We start from the raw sequence: 24,056 nt of genomic DNA on the forward strand, positions 1-24,056 counted from the left end.
AAGCCCTGCCTGGGTCAGAAGGAAGGGTTTGAACTAGAGGGTGATGTGAGCGCTCTTGGTGGGGTGGTGGTGGTGGTGGCAGCTGTTTGAATCTCTGAGAGTATAAACTGCAGAAGCGACCTCGTCATTGCAATGAATTGCACCTGGGGCCGAAAGGAAAGTGGCAGAGGTGTACAGAGAGAGTACTCTTTAGCAGTTCAGGAATGCCCGGCACAGCCCTGCCCGCTCAGGATTTGATCCCGCCCCGTCTTCCCTAGAGAGGGGGCGTGGTTGCAGGGTCTTTGGGGCGGTGGCCACTGGGAGCGCTGCAAGCTGACTTTGGTCCAAGATGCGCACGGAAGGGGCGGGCCCTTCCCGGAAGTCGATTAGCAGTGGGTACGGAAGGGGCGGTGCGCGGGAGGCGGTGCGGCGGGATTGAGATGGCGACGGAAGGCGATGTGGAGCTGGAGCTGGAAACAGAACCGAGTGGCCCAGAGCGGCCGCCTGAGAAACCGCGGAAACATGACAGTGGCGCGGCTGACCTGGAACGAGTGACCGACTATGCAGAAGAGAAAGAGATCCAAAGCTCCAACTTGGAGACGGTGAGAGAGAGGGAGGGAGGGAGACGAGCAGGCGGCGACATGTGGGGTGCGAGGAGAATGGCTCGGGTCTGAGGGGTTGAGGGGGCGCGGATAGAGGGGCTTAGGTGGAGAGCGTAGAGGAGGGGGCTTGGAGCCGCGTGGACTCCCCAGCTCGGGAGATTCAGGGGCTCGGAGCTGATGCCTCTGCCTGGCTTGTGTTCCTGCCCCAGGCGATGTCGGTGATTGGAGATCGACGGTCCCGGGAGCAGAAGGCCAAACAGGAACGGTAAGCGAGTACTTCAACTTTATGCCTAGCACCTCCAGCACTTTAAGCTGACTCCTCGACGGAGACTGGTCTTCCAGACTGGTTCTGAGAGACACCGACTTTCCCCCTCAATAGTGCAGAAAAATGGGATTGAGCGCGGAGTAACTGGGGAATTGTAGGTATCGTCACCAAATGTTTTTGAAGTTACATTTACAAACACAAAAGTGCCTGATACTCCAGCTATTGATCTTTACAACCCTGGGAAGTAAGTGCTGCTGTTATTATTATTCCTGTTTCACAGCTGAAGGAACTGAGCCCTAGAGGTTAAATGACTTGTTTAGGACTTGTTTAGTAAGTATCTGAGGCTGGATTTGAATTTAGGTTTTCCTGGCTCCTCTAATCATTGTGACACCTAGCTGCCCTTACTTCTTCCTATAATTGGGTTCACTGTGCTCTTGGAACCCCTAACTCCCTTCAAGGCTCAGTTTAGGCACTTACTAATTAGGTGAGGCCTTTCCTCATTGTAGAAGTTGTTAGTGCTCTGATTCCCCCAGCTACTTTATAAGATTCTCAATTTCTTTGTGTCCCGAGTGCCTTGTCCTCAATAAATCCTTGCTGAATATGTTCACAAATGATTATTTGCAGGGAGAAGGAACTGGCCAAAGTTACAATCAAGAAGGAAGATCTGGAACTGATTGTAAGTATGTTGACAGTGGTAGTTTTGTGTGATAGGGACAGTGTAATATAGAACATCTTTTACTCCGGGGATGAGAAAGATGGGCACAAAGTTTTTATGAAGTCTCTAAATAAGAGTACTGTAGTACCAGATGCCTCTTAAATTTTTTTTTAATTTTTATTTGGTCATTTCCAAACATTATTCATTGGAAACAAAGGTCATTTTCTTTTCTTCCCTCCCCACCCTCCCACCACCTCTCCCATAGCCCACGCACAATTCCACTGGGTATCACATGTGTTCTTGATTCAAACCCATTTCCATGTTGTTGGTATTTGTATTAGAGTGTTCATTCAGAGTCTCTCCTCAGTCTTATCCCCTCCATCCCTGTAGTCAAGCAGTTGCTTTTCATCCATGTTTTTACTCCCACAGTTTATCTTCTGCTTGTGGATAGTGTTTTTTAGATCCCTGCAGATTGTTCAGGGACATTGCATTGCCACTAATGGAGAAGTCCATTATGTTCGATTATACCACATGTATCAGTCTCTGTGTACAATGTTTTCCTGGTTCTGCTCCTCTCGCTCTGCATCACTTCCTGGAGGTCGTTCCAGTCTCCATGGAACTCCTCCACTTTATTATTCCCTTTAGCACAATAGTATTCCATCACCAACATATACCACAATTTGTTCATCCATTCTCCAATTGAAGGGCATCCCCTCATTTTCCAATTTTTGGCCACCACAAAGAGCACAGTTATGAATATTTTTGTACAAGTCTTTTTCCTTATTATCTCTTTGGGGTACCAACCTAGCAGTGCTATGGCTGGATCAAAGGGCAGACAGTCTTTTATTGCTCTGTGGGCATAGTTCCAAATTGTCCTCCAGAATGGTTGGATCAATTCACAACTCCACCAGCAATGAATTAGTGTCCCTACTTTGCCACATCCCCTCCAGCATTCATTACTTTCCATAGCTGTCATGTTAGCCAATCTACTAGGTGTGAGGTGATACCTGAGAGTTGTTTTGATTTGCATCTCTCTGATTATAAGAGATGTAGAGCACTTTTTCATGTGCTTATTAATAGTTTTGATTTCTTTGGCTGAGAACTGCCTGTTCATGTCCCTTGCCCATTTATCAATTGGAGAATGGCTTGATTTTTTGTACAATTGATTTAGCTCTTTGTAAATTTGAGTAATTAAACCTTTGTCAGAGGTTTTTGTTATGAAGATTATTTCCCAATTTGTTGCTTCCCTTCTGATTTTAGTTACATTGGTTTTGTTTGTGCAAAAACTTTTTAATTTGATGTAGTCAAAATTTTTTATTTTACATTTTGTGACTCTAAGTCTTGCTTGGTTTTAAAATCTTTCCCTTCCCCAGGGTCTGACATGTATACTATTCTGTGTTCACCTCATTTTCTTAGTTTCCTTCTTTATGTTCAAGTCATTCACCCATTCTGAGTTTATCTTGGTGTAGGGTGTGAGGGGTTGATCCAAACCTAATCTCTTCCACACTGTCTTCCAGTTTTCCCAGCAGTTTTTATCAAATAATGGATTTTTGTCCCAAAAGCTAAGGTTAAAATTTAAAAAAAAAAATAAAAAACCCATAGCTTCTGGAATCAATACTGTGGGCTAGGCAATGGGGGTTAAGTGACTTGCCCACGGTCACACAGCTAGGAAATGTCTGAGGTTATATTTGAACCCAGGACCTCCCATCTCTAGGCCTGGCTTTCAATTCACTGAGCCACTCAGCTGCCTCTTGATGACAGCTTCTAGTTCTACAGTTTTTGGTATGGACTTGGATGTTTTTGATATTTCTCTTTTCCTTGCAGATGACAGAGATGGAAATCTCACGGGCAGCTGCAGAACGTAGTTTGCGGGAACACATGGGCAACGTAGTAGACGCTCTTATAACCCTTACCAACTAACCTTTGCATGGCTAGGCCTTGATGGACTTATTTATTGCAATAAAGGTTTTTTCTTTCCATTATCCTATTCTGTGGCATTTTGTTGATAGATGGGGATGGGGAATGATAAAGTTATTGAAGCTCCTTATGGTTGTGTCCTTTTGTAATATAAATTTTGTAATAATTGTCTTCTCTAGGCTGTAGCCAACTTTAACAACTTTGAAAGTTGTAAAACAATTAAAAATTCAATACATGAGTTGCTTTTGTAAAGGAGATAAAAAAGACTTAAGTGAAAACTTTATTTATATTTACACAAGCCACATTACTAACACATCAGTGAAGCCCAAGACACATCTTTCTGAAAAATATTAAAATCGTGAACATTCTATTCTACTATCACTTGCATCGTGGCCAAATGAGCAAACTCGGATTTAAAACATTGGTAGAGTAATAACTGGTTGGTGTTCATATTGAAACTTATTGTGAAGTGGTTTAATTAAGGTAAAGTGACCACTCTATTGGCAACATTAATTTCAAGGGTGATATGAGCTTTAGAATGTGGGACACATTTTTCTCTGAAATTAAATGTAGGGAAGCCAGACTAAATAATTTTGTTCATTTGCTTGTCTGGAGAAATTTTGTGCTGTGCTTCCAAGGGTTTTTGATTTATAAGATAGAGGTGGTTTTTCCTTTTATTTAGAACTCATTTTCTCTATCTACATACATAGATGAAATAAAATTCAAGACGAGAAAACGCATGTCAGGAAAATGTCAAAAAAAGTTTTTTTTTTTTAATAAGCTTAATTTCCCTATGTTACTTCTCCCAATTCTAAGGAGATACTGTATTATTTCTTTGTAACCTATGTTACACATGTGAGACTTTGAACCCAGAGTTGGCATGAGAAGTGATGAAAACAAATCTAGGATCTAGTCACCATGCTCAGGCTTAGGCTCATATCTGGATATTGCTTTTCAGCATTAAAAAAGTCCTCTTATGGTCCCTTGTTTTATCGTCCCTTAGGTATAAAAAGGGTGCTGGGTTCCAAAGGTGCCAGAGAGGTTCCACATGAGCAATCTTGAAAAAAATAACAAAACCCCAAAAAGACTTCCCCATGTGTCCACTGTCAGGGAAGTAGGAGGTTGAATCCTAGGTAGTTTTCCTTTTCTTAGCAGATGGCCTCTCAAATACATCTCGTACCCCAGCTGCTTTTTGCTTGAAGAACTTGGTATTCTGGGCACTCTCCTGACCCCAAGCTGAATCAAAGGAAGTGGTGTCTTGATCCACAAGATGGGTGTATTTGGTCCTGCCTGATCGCCCAAAGTTCTTGACCTGAGGGGAGAGAGAATGAATTAACAATCTCATATGTAGAAACCATCCTCTAGACCTTCATCTACTTCTCTCTCTACCATATTACAGTCTCCCATACCTGCATAACTTTGGGAAGAATAGTCTTATTGAAGTGATCCTCCAGGGTAGGAGCACTGAAATCTCTCTTGTAAACTTCTTCATCTTCATCCTGCAGGTAAGAAAAGACCCATGGTCAGATTACACATATCTTTTAGTAAAACAAACATTTCACCTTTTGCCATCATGCACTTTTATGAAAGAACACAGAAGGCACTGTTTTTGTCCTTAAAAAGTTTACAAACTAGCTAGGGAAATAAAATAAATGAAGTAACATCTAAGCAGGTGATACAGGTTATGAAAGTGTGGTGAAAATTAAATGTAAAGGAAAAGATCACAAAATAGTTGGTCAAAGCGAGCTTGATGGAAGAGATAATACTTATTTCACATACCCAAACAAACTGGAAGTTTCCTTTGCACTCTTTTCTACTTCCCAGGAGGATGACTATTAAAAGGGCTATAAGCCAGAGCAACAGACTAGAAATATAATCAACTACTTCTGGACCAGGGTAGCTAGGTGGTGAAGTGGATAGAGTTGAGTTAGGAAGACTCATCTTTCTGTGTTTAAAACTATTTGCCTCAGTCCCTTGTATGTTAAATGAGCTAGGGGAAAAAATGGTGAACTATTCCAATGTCTTTGCAAAAAAAACAAAACAAAACAAAAGCTCAAATGAGGTCATAAAGAATCAGACTTGACTGAGATGACTGAACAACCTCAGGACCTAAGTTTTTAAGGACCCAGAAACCCCAAAGGAAAATGCTGTTCCTCAAGCATTTTCACATAAGTCAATCTACTTTACCCTTTGGCCAACACTTTTTGTCCAGACTCAAAAGCAATAAACAGGTGAGAATCTGTACCCAAAAGAACTGCCTTTCAAATACTATCAAACAATGTTTTACTATTCTAATCTTATTTAGTCTTGGCTCACCAGTGGACAATCTGTTGAGAAATAAAAGCCAGTACTCATTTTTATTATAGCACAAGAAACAGTTAATGATCTCCAGCTAATCATGGCAAAACCCCAAGAGCTAGAAAAATGACAATAAAGCAGATTATTGACTCAATGCTGAAATTTATTTTGGGAGGGAAGGCAAGCTAATTCTGACACTCATCCTTTGGTTTGACTACTAAATTGGAGAGGGTGAATTTACTTACTAATGACGGTTTAGGTTTTTGGAGCATGGTATATAAGGAGCTAGTGTTTCACCTTAACTCAATTAACACAGAAATCATCTAAATTTATTTGGTATGTATAAGTTTTGAATACTCTCATTCCCTGTTTAGTTAGGCCTGCACTAGAAATACTGTTAGTGCTAAAATACCATCTGATAGAGTAAACTCATTTGCTGATTTGACTTTGCCCCTTACATAAAGAGGAAAATGGTTTGTCCCATAAAATCCTTTGCTGTTTATTTAATCTTAGAGCTACTCCTAGGTAGTTACCAATGAAAGAAAATGGATCCCTGCCACTCAGAAATGTTTTTCCTCATGTTGCTAAAACCATTCTGAGTATGGGCATAAGATAAGTCAGTTTAACTTGCTGTCCATAGAAAAGCAAGTTTATTTATCAGTTTTCTCTGGTCCTCAGGACCACAGTAGGGCAGTTAATGCCTTTTTTCCCCTCTACCAAGTATAATCAATCAATCAATCAATCAATGCCCAATCAATGCCCCACAAGAAAACTGACCATAGTGAAGAGATGTAGGCTCATAAGTCCACTGCCAGAAAGGACCTAAGAGGCCATTTAGTCCAGCTTCCTTATTTTAAAGATTAGGAAACTGAGGACCAGGAAAGTTAAATGACTTGCTCAAGGTAGCACAGGTAGGAATATCTGAGGCTGGATTTGACCCAAGCCTTTAATTCTAGAGAAAGTGCTCTTCCTGTTGTATTACAAATGACATAACTTCATAGTTTTTTGTTTTATTTTTTTCCCTGATTTTCCTCTTTTCTCCCCTTCTCTTTTCTTTGCTTACCATGAAAAAAGCACCCCGGTGATAGTACTTCTGCAAGAATTTGTATTTGCCCTTAACAGCTTTGTTGGTAATAACTTTGCCATTTGCTCGAAGTTCAGCTCGTCTTTCCTCTTCTGTCAGGTTTCGCATACGTTCAATTTCTGCTTTCTCCTTCTCGATCCTGTTCAGGGCCGAAAATGATCAATGCTGATCCAGTTTAGTTAAAACTTTAGGATAGGAAAATAAGGGAGTGCCTAGTCCTTTTCTCCAATCAAAGCAGCTACCCAGGCCCTGCCTTTGGGGAGCCAAGCTCTAAAGTCAGGTTTAGGAGATATTTACATGACATAGCTGGGTATTGGTATGATGTAAGTCAATTTGACTTATGTCATAGTGATAAGGATACTATGGAAGGAAATGCTCAAGAAGTGTGCATGGAGTTATCTTAGGAAATCCACTTAAAACAAACTACCTAGGATAATGGTTCCTAATGTTTTAAAACTGATCTACTTTATTATTACTTTATCTTATAATATCCATTCTCCTTATTCCTAAAGTTCTGGGACATTTAAAAAAAATGAAAGCGAATTGAAGTTAACTTTTCTGAAAATTTAGTAACATCCAAAAAGATGACTGTAGAGGTATCAATACCACAAAATCAAGGTTAGGAATCTTTAATTGTCACTACGACTTCCATGATTTGCTAGAATAATGTTTCTTAATGCCTGGATGATATATGAGACCATGGTGGGCTCTGGAGTTACTGGCAAGGGTTCTAGGACTTCATAGCTAAATTTAAACATACACAAACATCTTTTGCAAATATTTACCTATTCTAATATTCTTCAAATGTATATAAATGTTGTGATTAAAGATACTTCTTCAAAAGCATTAGTGGATTCATTGTGACTTTCTGTTTGTATTTTCTCAATGAATACTAACAGTATAATTACTATGGAGGGGGAAAGTGATTTTTTTTATGTTAAAAATATCTCCTCACACAAAAAGATTAGGAATTATTCCTCTAGAACAGAGATTGTTAACTTATTTTTTTTAAATTTAAAACCCTTACCTTCTGTCTTTGAATCAATACTGGATATTGGTTCCAAGGCAGAAGAGCAGTAAGGACTAGGCAATGGGGGAGAAGTGGAAGTGTCTGAGGCCATATTTGAACACAGGACCTGTCTTTGGGCCTGGCTCTCAATCTACTGAGTCACCTGTTTGCCCCCTGTTAACTTGATTAAAAAAATTTTTTTTGATAATCACTTCAATATAATTTGTTTACTTTATAATACTATGTCTTTTATTTTATACATTTAAAAATATTATTCTGAAAAGGAACCCACAGGATTCCTAAATTTCCAAAGCAGTCCACAATACAAAAAAGTTTAGAACACCCTATTCTAGAATGAGTTGTAGATACAGGGACAGTCAGTCAGTTGCTTAATGCCTTCACTCAATGTTTTGCCCATTTTCTCTAACTAATCCCTTAGTGGCAGACCTGACTAGGTCTGATTCTTTTTGGACAATATGGGCCAACAGGACACCAGTGACATCTTACATCTGTTATATTCCCACCAACAAAACAGAAGCCCATTGTAATACTCACGCTTCTCGATCCTCTCTGTCCCGTTTGATTCTTTTCAGCTCCCGAACTTTCCATGCCTCATATTCCTCCTCATCATTCTCATCATCTGTATTGAGTGCATCTAGGGCAGCCAAGGAACGTTTGTTTTCCTCCAATTCCTTCTTTGTCTCCTCTTCCACAATCTAAATAGGAAAAACTAATCAGCCCATAGTTCACAGGTGATAAAGTAGTCCTCATGGGATAACCCCAACTATGCAACCCTCCTCCTAATGTTTCTCAATGAGGCCAAGCTGACACCTTGAGCGTATACTTGCGCCTCTCTTCAGCCAGCCGTTTTGCCTCTTGCTCCAACTCCTTCTGTTTCAGTGCTTCTGCCTCACGCTCTTGAACTGTTACACGGTCCTTCCTGCAGTAACAAGACACCATTAGTATCCTGAAGTTACTATGTATCAGCATGCAGCTATTCTGAACCACATTTCATTTTCTGAGAGGCAAACAACCTAAGGGTAGTCACTGTGGACCCTTAGAGGAACAGTGTTCCACTGGTCTTAGGGTGTTCATTGCTCAGCTTAAGCAATTTACTGGTTCTCAAATAGTATAAGCTCTACTGAAGATAAGAAATTATGAATCAGGATTCTTGGGTTTCTACCCAAATTTCAACCACTAAATGCTAAGAAACTTTGGGCATTCTAGATACTTTTCTCTGAACCCTTGCAAAGATCAAAGTGAGTGACTTCAGATCCAGAGACCTTCCTAATACTTTTCTCATCCATAAGCAAACAGACCTTTATGGTTTCTGAGCTTACAATGACTATATTTCAGCTTGATGCTCCCCTAAGACAGAGCATAGGGCTTTAAAAGGCCTGGAGTAGTCTATTAGTCCTTTGTCTTCTGAAGTCTGAGCATAGAAGGTTTTGTACTTACTTTCGGATGAAAACAGGCTTGAGACGGGGTTCCATTTCATCCTCGCTGTCTGTATATTCTTCATACTCGGACTCTGACTCAGATTCTTCCCCAGAATGCCCTTCATCTTCCACTTCCATGACCTCCATCTCCTCATTTTTCCTCTCCTGTGCTCGCTGACGCATCATACCACGCCGCCACTCAATTTCCTGTCAGGGGAACACATGGAGTGATCACCAACATAGCTTCTACATGCCTATATTGACTTCCATTTCCCCAACCACTCCCTTCCTCCACCTCATCATCAATTTCTTCCTCCTCTTCCTCACTACTGTCTTCTCGCTCCATTCGCCTCGCATCTCCTTCTACTTCAGAATCGCTTTCTCCCACTACTTCAGGTTCTACTATTTTCCGATGCCGAGCCAACCTGCAAGAGAGTCACATTCTATAGTATACAATGTATGAATGCTAGAGACATGTTGGGAGTTGGGGCAGGCCTATGTTTGCATCTCACCACCCATTCTGTACTTAAACTGGGCTTTTTTGATATTTTTACATCAGACTTGTGAGTTCACTGGTTTTGGAAAATCATGATGAGATACTCTACCAATATAATCTGGCAAATGTTCATTAAGTGGCTAGGTGATTTACCTAGGGTCATGGACACAATGATCCATTTTATTTTGATAATTCCTCCTCCTCAACAGCTGGTGTTAACACTATTAAAAATATCATTTTCATTACCCAAAGAGGAAACTGAAGCACAGAGAATTTATGCAGTTTTACCCAAAGTTTCAGTAAAAAAGTATATAGTTACACCGAGGAAAAGCAACTGCCTGAATACAGCGGTTGAGGGGACATGACAGAGGAGAGACTCTAAATGAACACTCTAATGCAAATATTATCAACAAAGCAATGGGTTCAAATCAAGAAAACATCTAATGCCCAGTGGATTTACGCGTCGGCTATGGGGGGTGGGGGGGGAGGAAAAGAAAATGATCTATGTCTTTAACGAATAATGCTTGGAAATGATCAAATAAAATATATTAAAAAAAACGTATATAGTTAAGTTGGCCTTGGGATGCACAAGCTTCAGGACATGAATCAGTGGTTTCTCTAAAGGTATCTGGCTGGATAATGTTAAAGGAAACACAAGGACCTTTGTTGACCTTCTTATGTGGGATACTTAATATGGTCCTGACTTAAACAACATCAATAAAATTACCCTCTAATAAACAACAACAATCTTTAAGATGGGTAGATAAGTAAAGCATGGTGATGAGTTAATTTAATTCTTTAACATGTCTGCTAAATAGCTAAAATGACAGCAAAGGAAAGTAATAAATGTTGGAGGGGATGTGGCAAAATTGGGACATTAATGCATTGCTGGTAGAGTTGTAAATTGATCCAACTGTTTTGAATGGTAATTTGGAACTATGTCCAAAGGGCTCTAAAAGACTGTCTGCCCTTTGATCCAGCCATAGCACTGCTGGGTTTGTACCCCAAAGAGATAATAAGGAAAAAAGACTTGTACCATCTTTGTGGTGGCAAAAAATTGAAAACGAGGGGATGCCCTCTAATTGGAGAATGGCTGAATAAATTGTGGTACATGTTGGTGATGGAATACTATTGTGCTCAAAGGAATGATGAACTGGAGGAATTCCATGTGAACTGGAATGACCTCCAGGAATTAATGCAGAGTGAAAGGAGCAGAACCAGGAGAACCTTATACACAGAGACCGATACACAGTGGTACAATCAAATATCCAGGGCAATTCTGAGGGACTTATGAGAAAGAACACTATTCACATCCAGAAAAAGAACTGTGGAAATAGAAATACAAGAAAAACAACTGCTTGATCACATGGGTCAATGGGAATATAATTGGGGATGTAGACTGTAAGCCAACACCTTAATGCAAATACTAATAATATGTAAATAGGTTTTGATCAATGACACATGTAAAACCCAGTGGAATTGCTCACTGGCTATGGGGGGGGGAAGGGGAGGGGAGAATGGGAGGAAAAGAACATTGAACCATGTAACCATGGAAAAATATTCTAAATTAATAAATAAAATTTTTTGATTAAAAATTTTTTTTTGCTAAATACTTTTCTTCACTCAATCCATGCCTTCTGTTCTCTTAATGAGCTAATTAAGAGTTCCAAGGCAGGTGTGCATGTGCATTTGTTTCATGGTTTTTTTTTGGCCAAAACCCACAATGAGGGGTTCAGATATAGGGAAATAGAGCTCTGACCATCATCACCTTTCTTCAACATCTTCATTAATGCGGTTCTGCAAACGTCGAAGCCGGGGATCACTAGGTGAATCCTCTTCCTGTTCCTCAGGCTCTGCTTCTTGCTCCTTGGCTTTCTTGATGAACTGAAATTCCTCATCTTCCTCATCAGAGGACTCCATAGGTGCATAGTCTGGCCTCTTTCCAGATACATAACGCTTCACCTTCACTTTCTCCATTGAAATCTCCCCTGGATAAGGAAGAGAACTCATTAAGTTCCAAAAGACTCTTTGTAACCAACCCTTCAATCCCCCAGGGATTTCATGAGTTATTGATTGATATTACAATTACAACATCTATTTAGAAAATTCATCCATAACACTTATTTTGTCTTATAGGCAATTAAATTCAATGAATTTATTTATTGGTTATGTGCCAGCATTTACTTCATAGGGTAGGACCTGGAACTAGAAAGTACCTTAATCCAGGAACTCTTAATGCAGGATTTGAGAATGTGTCTTTTTAAATACTTTGAAAAGTGTGACAGATATAGCTATTATTGGCAATACAATGATCCCAGACAATTCTGAGGGACTTAAGACAAAGAATGTTATCCATCTCCAGGGAAAAGAACTGTTGGAGTCAATACAGGAAAGCATATGATTTATCTATCACTTGTTTCTTTGAGTTTATGTTTTGGAGTTTTGGTTTTATAAGATTACTCACAGAAATGAACAATATGGAAATTTGTTTGCATGATAATACATGTATAACCCAGATAAAATTATCTGCTAGCCCCAGGATGGGAAAGGGAAGGGAGAGGAGGAGATAAGTTTGATCATATAACTTAAGAAAACTTATGTGGAAATTTATTACATTTAATTAGTAAACACACACACACAAAACTTTGGTATTTGTATTTCAATATAATTGGTATCTTTATAAAAGTTTAGATATTTTATTTTATGCATTTAGTGAGATGTATGTTGAATAACTTGGTTTGGCTAGAGGACAGAAGATGTAGAGAAGAATATTATAATGCACATTTGAATGGGTAGGGTAGGTCCAGATTGGGGGGGGGGGGCTTGCATATTGATATACTGAAGAATTTTAGCAGTTTACATGACAAGAATCATAAAGATGATAACTCTACCAGTTGTGTTAAGGATGGCTTCTTGGAGGCTACAGTTGAGACTAGAAGATGTGTTAGCCTGGGCAGGAGGTAAGGAAAATATGTACTGTATAGTGACAATGGAAATAAATGGTAGAAGGAATGCAACAGACTCAATGGAATCAACTTACTTTGGTAATTGACTGACTATGGGAGGTGAAAAAATGTCAACAGTAACATCATAGTTTTGAACAAAGGTAAATGGTGGTGGTACTGAAATAATGAAGTTGGGTAGAGGAAACAGATTTTGGAAGAATAAGTTTGGTTTTAGATTTGTTGGTCTGAGGTGTCTTTGGGACACCAAAGTAGAGATATACTGTAGATGGAAAAAGGTGTATTTAGAGCTCAGGGCTACAGATTTGGGAATTATCTATGTAAAAATAATAATGATGAGATTGTATGTGAGACAGTGTGGAGACTAGAGAATAAGGCTCAGAAGAGATATTCAAGGGGACAATTACTCAGATGATTAGGGAGATAAGGAAATAATAAAGGAATCAGATGAGTGGTTAAAGGCAGTAATATTTATCACAATAGAAGTCTGATGTTTCTGATGGTAAATGGAAGAAAGAGTTATACAGGAAGGGGATTGGCCACTAAGATTTGAATGTTGCAGAGTGCTCAAGGCAGGTGTGGACTAAAAATTGCTATTTGACTTGGTAATAAGGATTGGTGGCCTTTGAAAACATAGTCTTAGTAGAGTGGGAATACTAGATGAAACAAAAAGACTTACATTTCTAACTGGCTGGTAGAAGTTCAGCCAGACCCTTGAACTCAATATGTCTAAAACTAAAATTATCATCTTTCCTTACCTCAAGCTGCAACTCTTTTCAACTTCCTATTTTTGTTATTATTCTGGCTTAAAATTTTAAAGTAGTTTTTTTTAAACCCTTACCTTCCATCTTGGAGTCAATACTGTGTATTGGTTCCAAGGCAGAAGAGTGGTAAGGGCTAGGCAATAGGAGTTAAGTGACTTGCCCAGGGTCACACAGCTGGGAAGTGTCTGAGGCCACATTTGAACCCAGGACCTCCCATCTCTAGGTCTGGCTCTCAATCCACTGAGCCACCCAGCTGTCCCCTTTAAAGTAGTTTTTAACTCTCTTATCTCCTTTGCTCATACATCTAGTGAATGGCAAAGCTTAATTCTTCCTTTCCCAATACCTTTGGAATTCATTCCTTCATTTCCATTTCCATAACTTCCATTCTAGTTCAAGCCCCTCAATTGGCCTCCTTGCCTTTAGCTTCTGTCCCTTCCAATCCATATGCACACTCATCTGAGATGAATTTTCCAAAACATCACTGTATGATTCAATGTCTCCTTCTACAATGTTTAATGGCTCTATGATTGCCTATTAAATTTTACTTTTATTTGACATTTTATCCATCCTCTTTCATTTTCAATCTTATTTCTCTGGAAATGCTCTCTCTAAAACTGCAAATGATTTTAGTTGCCAAATCCAATGGCTTTTTCTTACTTCTCACTGACTAAGCTTTAGCCTTTGACACTTGTTGATTGCTCTCCCCTCCTTGATATCCTTTTCTCTCTGTGTTTTTGGGACATCACTCTCTCCTTGTTCTCCTCCAATCTGACTACTTCTCTGTATCCTTTGCTGGACCCTTTCCCAGATCACATACTTTAATCATAAGTGTCCCAGGCACTCTCTCTGCTGGTACTTCACTTGGTGAATTCATCAGTTTCCACAGTTTTAATCACCATTTCTATTCTGATGACTCTCAAATCAATCTATTCTGCTCCAATCTCTCTGCTGAACTCCAATCTTGAATTTCCAATTGCTTTTCAGACATCTCAAACTGGATATCCAGTTGGTATTATAAATTCAAATTATGTCTAAAATGGAACTCTATTTTCTCCTTAAACCCTTAAGCACACTCACTCTGTTCACTAATGTAGGGTGACATCATCTTCCCAGGTTTTCAGATTAGCAACCTAAGAGTTGTCCTGGATTCTTCACTATTTCTCACTGTCCCTAGCCTAGCCTGCCTCCCCACCCCCCCCAGCTGTTGCCAAGAAAATACCTCTTGAATACATCCCCTTCTGTTCTGACACTAACATCACCCTGCTACTTTCATAACCTCATACTTAGATGGTCTACCTGCCTTTCATTCTTTCACTGACATGATTTTCTTAAAGTGGAAAGGGGAGATTGATCATGTTACCTTACCTACTCAATAAACTCCACTGGCTTTTTTATTGCCTCCAGGATAAAATGAAAATGCTCTGTCATTTAAAGCCCTTCATAATCAAGCCCCCTACCTTTTCAAGACTTCTTAAACGTTCTCAACAAGTACTCTTTAATCTAGTGACACTGGTCTCCTAGTTGTTTCATGAACAGAACACTTCATCTTTCAGATTTCTCTGAGTGTCCCCCATGCCTGGATTTCCTTTAAGTTCCAAATAAAATCCCACCTTCTACAGGAAGTCTTCCCTGACCACTCTTAATTCCACGGTCACCTCTCTGTTAATTATTTCCTATTTATAGCTCGCTTTCTATATATCTGTTTGCATGTTGTCTTCACCATTAGACTGTAGACTCCTTAAGGGCAGGAACTAGCTTTGGTTTCTTGTTGTATTCCCAGCACTTAGTGACTGTCTCATAGTTGGGGCTCAATTAAATGTTTATTTATAGACTGACTGCAGGACAATATATACTCATCCTTTATTACTCAAATTATCTTCCCTTCTGTTGCCTTCTCCGATTATCCATAGCAGTAGAAGGTCTACCTTCCTTTTCTTTCCCATAAAACTTAGTTTACAACTTTCTTACGATATTTATTTTGTAAATATATATGTACGAGTGCCAGTCGGCGCCCCTCCGCCCCAAGACTGTAAGCTACCTGAAGCAAAAATCCTATTCTCTCTTTTACAACTGTATACACTGCACAGTCTCTTTTATAACCAGATCTTTATGATCTGGAGGGAAAAGGCGGGTGTGGGCAAGCGTGGACAAAGCGGTGGGGACCACAGACTAAATGGGGTTGGGGTGGAGGTTCGACTGGGAAGAAAGTTGACTTCATGAGTAAACCTGGCCTAGGAGGAATTTTATAATGGGAAGTTCAAAGTGGTAACATTGGGAGATAAACGAGGAAGCTCGGAAGGAAAAATGAGAAACCGAGGGGCCGGCTCTGGCTCAGCGAGCATGGGGCCAGAAGTCGGGGTCTTAGGGTACCGGAGCATTGGGGAGGAGTCGCTGCCTACAGGAAAACCGAGCGGAGAGGGTGTAGGATCCTTACCTTTCTCATTGCGAACCGGGACGGCCCCGGCCGTGGAATGAATGGGGGGTTGCTTCATGAGGGCGCTCGGGACCGACATGATGGCAATAGCGGTGGCGGCTGCGGTAGCCTCCGAACCTGAGATACGGTACAGTCAACACAGACAACAAACGACCTCCTCTCTTCTCTTCCGGATGTAGCAACGAGTTCGCGAGGAGAGAGGCACCGGAAGTATCAGCCGAGTGGATTGTGGGGTATTGGATGACTTGTAGAACGGTCCGGGAAGGCGAGTCGTGAGGAATGTTAGTGCGCAGGCGCCAGTCACGTGACACTCCTAAGTTGGGGCGGTGCCTGCAGAAGCAGGCGGGAAATTCACTTTTTCTCAAGTGTACTTGGACTTGTCCCAGGTTGGTTCGGATTCGGAGAGCAAAAATCCCAGGTTGGACTTTGAGAGTTGGAAAGGAAAGGAATGGGTCAAAGTGGAGTGGGAGGTGACCCTTATTGGTATGAAATGCAGAGTAGGCCCTTGCGCAGAGAGACGGGAATGCATCTTCTTGGCTGTGACGATGAGTTGTTGATTGGGTTCTAAGCCTCAGTTGCCACTAGCTTTTGAGATCATAGAATTATAAAGGACTTTTAAAAATCGTTTAAGTATAAAGAGTAGCCTTTAGTAGGTGGCTGAGGGTCTCCATGAAAGGTGGGTGTAAGTCATGGCCCTGAAACTTTGAGGATTTGACTTGTTGAATGTTATACAACTTTTACAGTTTTAAAGTAAAAATTCAAACTTTTAAAGTAAGCAACTTTTCTTTGCCTGTTATAACTGACATTTGTTTAAAAATTTGTTTGATTTTATTTATTCATCTGCTTTAGCCTGAGAATCAAGGCCCTTTACAACCTAGTTGCTTTTTACCATTTCCAACTTTGATTCATTCTTCCTCAGCACAAATCTTTACGTTCCTATCAGGGAGCCTTCTAGTGTTTAGGAATAGACCCAAGTTTTAGATTTTAGAAAGGAGGCAGATGAGATCTTGGCCTGCAATGCTCTTTCCTGCCTGGTCACCTCTGAGTCCATTGTATTTCTTCAGTCTATTTGCATTCAAACCAAGTACTTATGGAGCATTTATTGTTGTGAGGGACTGGGAGGGAATGCAAAGAAGTGTAGTAAAGTCTAGCTTTCTGGAGCCTAAGAGAAGACATCTGTATGAAGAAGGTAAAATAATTAGTCAGGTAGTATCCAATTTTTGAATGGATTGTGTTGTTTGGAATAAATGAGTTAAATGTTGGGATAGACTATTTAGGTACCCTGGAAATTGGAAGTGAGTAGCAGTGGCCGAATTGACAGTAGGGGATATTTAAAAATTGGTAATTGGCCTAGCCTTGGATTATAACTAAATGTAAACCTTCATCTTCAAATGTAAAGGCAGATACCTCCATTGTTTTAAAAACGTTATCTTCTGTTTTAGTATTATTTCTAAGCTAGAAGAGCTGCAAGCTGGGTTAGATGATTTGCCCAGTCAGGTAGGAAGTGCCTGAGGCTAGAGTTTAACTCAGGACCTTCTGTCTCTAAGCTTTCAACACCTTGAGCCACCTAGGTGCCCCCAACCTACTGCCTCCTTAACATTTAAAGCTTTTTTTGAGCCCTTCAACAGCTGGTTTATGGGCCAGCAAAATAGAAAATGCTATTAGAGGTGACTAAAAAACATTTTAATAACATTTTTTAAAAATAGCATTTTTGACATTTAACAAAACATGCAAGCATGCAAAATAAGGAATAAGATCACCATAAATTCATAAACAATACATTTAACTTTATTCTGAAATTATAAAACACCAAATAAAATGATCATTTCCATATACATTCTAATACAGGAAAGGATTGCACATGAAACTGAATTTCCATTATGTAGAATTTGCTTTTAACTTTAAAAGCTGTCCTGCTTTTGCTTCCTTTTAGCCTTCTTTCTCATCTTCTTAGTGACTCTATTTCTCCTTTCCCTTCCACTTTATAGCATACATTTGAACAGAGTTTAAATTAAGTAAATTCACTTTGCCTTTTAAAAAAATTGCAGTAGTTATATAAATTGAGAATGAAATCAGCAAAACCAAAATAGCATATATATTATGATCACATTGCTTTTGAAATATTTATTATTTTCTGGCATCATTCTATTTTGTTATTATGAACATAACATTGTAATCAACCATTTTTTAATTGCTGGGAGTAGAGGTTTGTTTCCAGTTTTTTGCTTTTACAAATAAAGTACCTATGAATCTTTTTGTACAGAAATGTCTTTGGTATGGTAGATAGTAGAGTCCAGTAAGACCTGGTTCAAGTCCTGATTCTGATACTTTTGTGTCTTTGTCACTTAACCTTTCAGAGCCAGTTTCCTCATCTGAAAAATGGAAATAAACCATGTATTTCTTACATGAAAGGTTTTTTTAAAGTATTAAATAAGACTGTGCTCTAGCTTTTTTGAAATTTAAAGCCCAATATAAATGTTAGTTACTTTTATTATTTCCTTTGATATTTTTAGGATGAAATTACAGCAGGAATGTAGATCAAAGTACCTGATCAGTTTTGTGACTTTTACTGAATATTGTCATAAAGCTTTTCCAAAAGTTTGTACCAATTTACTATCCCACAAATAATGTAATAGGATACCTCTTTGTCTGCAGCCCTGCCACAGTGAATTTAAAAACAAAAAATTTTATTGATTTTATTTTTTTAATCACTAGAATTTCTTCCAGGATCTGCTCTTTCCCTCCCATATAACAAATAACATTTTTTAGATAAAAAAAGAAAAAATCAGCAAAATGAATCTGCCCTTACCATTCTTCTGTCTTGTAGCCAATACATAATATTGATTGTAAGACAGTAGGTAAGTTCCCTCCCCCAATTATAATGCAAGTTTTATTTTGACTTACAATATCACAACAACAAAAAACAAATCAGAAACAAAATGAATTTTCTGCTAGGTTGATGGTCAGTAGTTTGTTCCAAACCAATTGTTTGCTTTTTCTATTCTTAGGTAAAGAGCCAGGGTAATAACCTAGTATAATTAAAAAAAGTCTAAAAATATAGGCAACGGTATCATATTTGTGGTATCTTCTTCCTCTGCAAGAGGGTGGGGTAAGAGTATCTTCTTTAGATTTATGCTTGTTCTTTGTTATTTTGAAACATTCAATTTTGATTTTGTTTTTTGTGATTCTTCCCATTTACTTTATAATTATTGTTTATTTTTTTTTCTTGGCTCTACTTTTCTTTACATCGGTTTGAATAAATCTTTGTTTCTCTTCAATTCACAATTTGTTTAGCTATTCTCTAATTGATGGCTATCTATTTTATATATAATTTTTTACTATCACAATATAAATGTTTATTTTATTTTATTATTTTTAAACCCTTATCTTCCGTCTTGGAATCAGTACTGTGTAGTGATTCCAAGGCAGAAGAGTGGTAAGGGTTAGGCAATGGGGGTCAAGTGACTTGTGTGACAAGGAAATCACTTTTAAAAGACTGATATATATTAAATTAAGGTCGCCAAGGAATTCAGCTATGTAATTCCTAAATGAAAACTCAAGTCAGCAGTCAACCTTTTTTGGAGTTTAATTACAATAGGAGGAAGTAATTAGAGAGAGAGAGAGAGAAAAGGGAGAGAAGGAAATAGGGCTTAAATACCCCTTCTGTTTAGGCTGGGCCAAAAGGCCCAAGCCCTTAGATAGCTGGGGCAAAGAAAAGAGATCAGTCCCTATTACTTACGTGTCCAAAATGGAGAAACAGTCTCAGAGCCCCCACCTTCAGCTTCCTTCAGAGCAAGCTTCTCAGAGCACACTGCCACCACTCCTACAAACTCCTAAAAACCACCCCCCTATCCTTAAGGAAACCATCCAAGTTCCCTCCCCTCAGTTCTCACATCTACCAATCACCTGTCCATCAATTTCCCTGTGCCAATGGAGGCTCTAGCTTAACCCAGGACCGCCCAGAGGTCTCTGGCTTTGCACATGTCTGTTGAAGGTCATATTTTCAAATAATTAAATCTTTGATCCTTTGCTACAGCCCTTCCTAAATCCTGTTAACCTGAGTAGGGTAGAGATTGGAATAATTAAATTTTGATCTATGCTGCAGCCCTTTCTAAATCCTGTTAGGACTGAGTGGGGTGGAGATTGATTCCAAGTATCTCCATTGTATCAATTCCAAAATCAATCATGACTCAAAGAAATTCCTGTTCTATGCTTAAGCATAGGTCAAAGTCCTTTCCATTGTTCAGCAAAAGGTTTCTGTCCTAAAGTAATCTTAAGAAGGGAGGAGGGGGAAACTCTCATGCCAATGGGGTTCACATTCCAATAGCCAAGACCCACTATCAATAGGAAATTTTTCAAGTATGAAATTTCCCAATGGTGAAATTTCCAACATTTATAAGTCTAAGAAATTTTGAGGTTTACACTTGCCCAGGGTCACACAAAGCTGGGAAGTGTCAGAGGTCATATTTGAACCTAGGACCTCCCAATTCTAGGCCTGGCTCTCAATCCACTGAGCTACCAAGCTGCCCCCAAGTGTTTAGTTTATATAGATACTTTCTTATCAGTGATGTCCTTGGTGAATTAGCCAGGTACTGAAATCTCTGGGTCAAAAGGATATAGACATTGTCCATTAAATGGTTGTCCTGATTCAGAGTCATTGAAAATGCATTAGGGCTTCTAACTTCTCATGGTTCCTCCAACACTGACTATTCCCATCTTTATCTTTCTCTATTTGCAGGGTGTGAGGTGAAAGAAATGGCAGGATTGTTTTGATTTGTATTTTTAAAATTATTGTTGATTTAAATAATAACTCTTATGTAGTTGTTAGTAGATTCTTTTGAGAATAGTTTGTTCTATCCTTTGACCGTTAATCTATTGGAAATTGCTTTTGGTTTTATCTAACTCTTTTAATTGTTTATATATCTTTTATACCAAGCCCTTAAAAAAACTCGATACAAAGATTCCCCCCTTCCCCCATATCATTCCTTCCTTCCTTTTCCTTGGTGCATTCATTTTGTTTCTGTGGAAGGTTTTTTGTTTCATGTAAACAAAATTATCTGTTTTAGCTTTCTTAATTGTCTCTGTCCCTTTTTTTGGTTAAGAATATATTCTACCTATAGCTAGGAAAAGTATGTGATTTGCTTCTCTTCTGACTTTTTTATGAGATGATCTTTGATATTAAGATTATATATTGATTTAAGATGTAATGAGGAATAGAGTATAAAGTTTGGTCTGAGATTAATTTCTGCTAGTATCCTTTAGAAATTTTTATCATAACAGGGAATTTTTTTTCCTAAGTAATTTATGTTGTCTGATTTACGAAATACTTTTTTGAATTTTACAGCATCGCATTGAATTTTATCAGTCTTTTGTTGTTGTTTTTTTTAGGCAATATAGTGAGTGTGAGGTATGTGGCTTTGTAGCTGTAAGAGAATTCTTTCCTCATTTTACAAGTGAGGAATCTGAGGCTTAGAGGGGAAGTGAATTGCTTAAAGTCACACAAGTAGCATTTGCAAGTTGTTTATATGTGTGTATATATTACATTAGGGATTTTGAACATCTTTACTTCTAATTCTTAACCTAATTTTTCTCAAAAATTCTTCGCGTCCTTTGGTCATTCCTCACTGGGGAGTGTGAATTAGTTTTATGGTTGTGTGTCAGTACCTTATATATTCTGGAAGACAGAGCTTTTATCAGGTATATTATTTGCAAATACATCTATCCCATTCTTTCCATTTTATTTTAGACATTTTATTATTTTGTCTGCAGAATATTTTTATTCTTGGGAAATCAAATCCACTGTCTACCAATTTTTTTAAACATTATTTTATTTGGTCATTTCCCAACATTATTCATTGGAAACAAAGATAATTTTCTTTTCTTCCCCCCTCTCCCCCCCATAGCCTACGCTCGATTCCACTGGGTATCACATGTGTTCTTGATTAGAACCCATTTCCATGTTGTTGGTATCTACAATTAGAGTGTTCATTTAGAGTCTCTCCTCAGTCATATCCCCTCCACCCCTGCAGTCAAGCAGTTGCTTTTCATCCATGTTTTTACTCCCACAGTTTATCCTCTGCTTGTGGATAGTGTTTTTTAGATCCCTGCAGATTGTTCAGGGACACTGCTTTGACACCAGTGGAGAAGTCCATTACCTTCGATTGTACCACAGTGTGTCAGTCTCTGTGTACAATGTTTTCCTGGTTCTGCTCCTCTCACTCTGCATCATTTCCTGGAGGTTGTTCCAGTCTCCATGGAATTCCTCCACTTTATTATTCCCTTTAGCACAATAGTATTCCATCACCAACATATACAACAATTTGTTCATCCATTCTCCAATTGAAGGGCATCCCCTCATTTTCCAATTTTTGGTCACCACAAAGAGCGCAGCTATGAATATTTTTGTACAAGTCTTTTTCCTTATTATCTCTTTGGGGTACAAACCCAGCAGTGCTATGGCTGGATCAAAGGGCAGACAGTCTTTTAGTACCCTTTGGGCATAGTTCCAAATTGTCCTCCAGAATGGTTGGATCAATTCACAACTCCACCAGCAATGAATTAGTGTCCCTACTTTGCCACATCCCCTCCAGCATTCATTACTTTCCATAGCTGTCATGTTAGCCAATCTACTAGGTGTGAGGTGATACCTCAGAGTTGTTTTGATTTGCATCTCTCTGATTATAAGAGATGTAGAGCACTTTTTCATGTGCTTATTAATAGTTTTGATTTCTTTGGCTGAGAACTGCCTGTTCATGTCCCTTGCCCATTTATCAATTGGAGAATGGCTTGATTTTTTGTACAATTGATTTAGCTCTTTGTAAATTTGAGTAATTAAACCTTTGTCAGAGGTTTTTGTTATGAAGATTATTTCCCAATTTGTTGCTTCCCTTCTGATTTTAGTTACATTGGTTTTGTTTGTACAAAAACTTTTTAATTTGATGTAGTCAAAATTATTTATTTTACATTTTGTGACTCTTTCTAAGTCTTGCTTGGTTTTAAAGTCTTTCCCTTCCCAAAGGTCTGACATGTATACTATTCTGTGTTCACCTAATTTACTTATAGTTTCCTTCTTTATGTTCAAGTCATTCACCCATTCTGAATTTATCTTTGTGTAGGGTGTGAGGTGTTGATCCAAACCTAATCTCTTCCACACTGTCTTCCAATTTTCCCAGCAGTTTTTATCAAATAATGGATTTTTGTCCCAAAAGCTGGGATCTTTGGGTTTGTCATAAACTGTCTTGCTGAGGTCATTTACGCCAAGTCTATTCCACAGATCCTCTTTTCTGTCTCTTAGCCAGTACCAAATTGTTTTGATAATCACTGCTTTATAGTATAGTTTGAGATCTGGGACTGCAAGTCCTCCTTCCTTTGCATTTTTTTTTCATGATTTCCCTGGGTATCCTTGATCTTTTGTTCTTCCAAATGAACTTAGTTATGTTTTTTTCTAATTCAGTAAAGAAGTTTTTTGGTAGTTCAATGGGTATGGCACTAAATAAGTAGATTAATTTGGGTAGGATTGTCATTTTTATTATGTTAGCTCGTCCCACCCATGAGCAATCAATGTTTTTCCAATTGTTTAGATCTAGTTTTAACTGTGTGGAAAGTGTTTTGTAGTTGTGTTCGTATAGTTCCTCTGTTTGTCTTGGCAGATAGATTCCTAAGTATTTTATATTGTCTAGGGTGATTTTAAATGATATTTCTCTTTCTAATTCTTGCTGCTGAAATGGGTTAGAGACATATAGAAATGCTGATGACTTATGTGGGTTTATTTTGTATCCTGCAACTTTGCTAAAGTTGTTGATTATTTCAACTAGTTTTTTGGTTGATTCTCTAGGATTCTTTAAGTAGACCATAATATCATCTGCAAAGAGTGATAGCTTAGTCTCCTCATTGCCTTTTTTAATACCTTCAATTTCTTTTTTCTTCTCTAATTGCTACTGCTAGTGTTTCTAGTACAATGTTAAATAATAGAGGTGATAATGGGCATCCTTGTTTTACTCCTGATCTTATTGGGAAGGCCTCTAGTTTATCTCCATTGCAGATGGTGTTTGCTGATGGTTTTAGATATATACTGTTTATTATTTTTAGGAAAGGTCCTTCTATTCCTATACTTGCTAGTGTTTTCAATAGGAATGGGTGTTGTATTTTATC

General features: G+C 38.6%; 3 protein-coding genes across 4 annotated transcripts in view; 2 read left to right on the forward strand and 1 right to left on the reverse strand.

Moving 5' to 3' along the window:
- Window positions 1-40: 40 nt before the first annotated feature.
- On the forward strand, window positions 41-3,483 carry HYPK (huntingtin interacting protein K). The gene is made up of 4 exons (XM_007473193.3): window positions 41-581; window positions 791-846; window positions 1,471-1,522; window positions 3,326-3,483. Exons 1-4 carry the CDS (start codon window positions 420-422, stop codon window positions 3,419-3,421), a joined length of 366 nt encoding a protein of 121 aa, XP_007473255.2. The 5' UTR covers window positions 41-419; the 3' UTR covers window positions 3,422-3,483.
- A 202-nt stretch (window positions 3,484-3,685) lies between these two features.
- Window positions 3,686-16,119, reverse strand: MFAP1 (microfibril associated protein 1). The gene is made up of 9 exons (XM_056810370.1): window positions 15,906-16,119; window positions 11,513-11,732; window positions 9,544-9,673; window positions 9,268-9,455; window positions 8,641-8,749; window positions 8,365-8,525; window positions 6,780-6,939; window positions 4,828-4,917; window positions 3,686-4,730 (listed from the first exon to the last, which is right to left on the reverse strand). Exons 1-9 carry the CDS (start codon window positions 15,982-15,984, stop codon window positions 4,548-4,550), a joined length of 1,320 nt encoding a protein of 439 aa, XP_056666348.1. The 5' UTR covers window positions 15,985-16,119; the 3' UTR covers window positions 3,686-4,547.
- Window positions 16,120-16,195: 76 nt separating this feature from the next.
- WDR76 (WD repeat domain 76) overlaps window positions 16,196-24,056 on the forward strand; it is a 55,939-nt gene continuing 48,078 nt past the window's right edge. The window contains exon 1 of one of the 2 annotated variants that reach the window (XM_007472452.2): window positions 16,196-16,291. The gene's annotated coding sequence lies outside the window, so the exon portion shown is untranslated. Of the gene's footprint in view, window positions 16,324-24,056 lie in introns of both variants that reach the window. The other variant, XM_007472453.3, reaches the window with a different exon arrangement.

The sequence above is a fragment of the Monodelphis domestica genome, chromosome 1 (assembly GCF_027887165.1).
Source record: "Monodelphis domestica isolate mMonDom1 chromosome 1, mMonDom1.pri, whole genome shotgun sequence".
NCBI lineage: Eukaryota > Metazoa > Chordata > Mammalia > Didelphimorphia > Didelphidae > Monodelphis > Monodelphis domestica.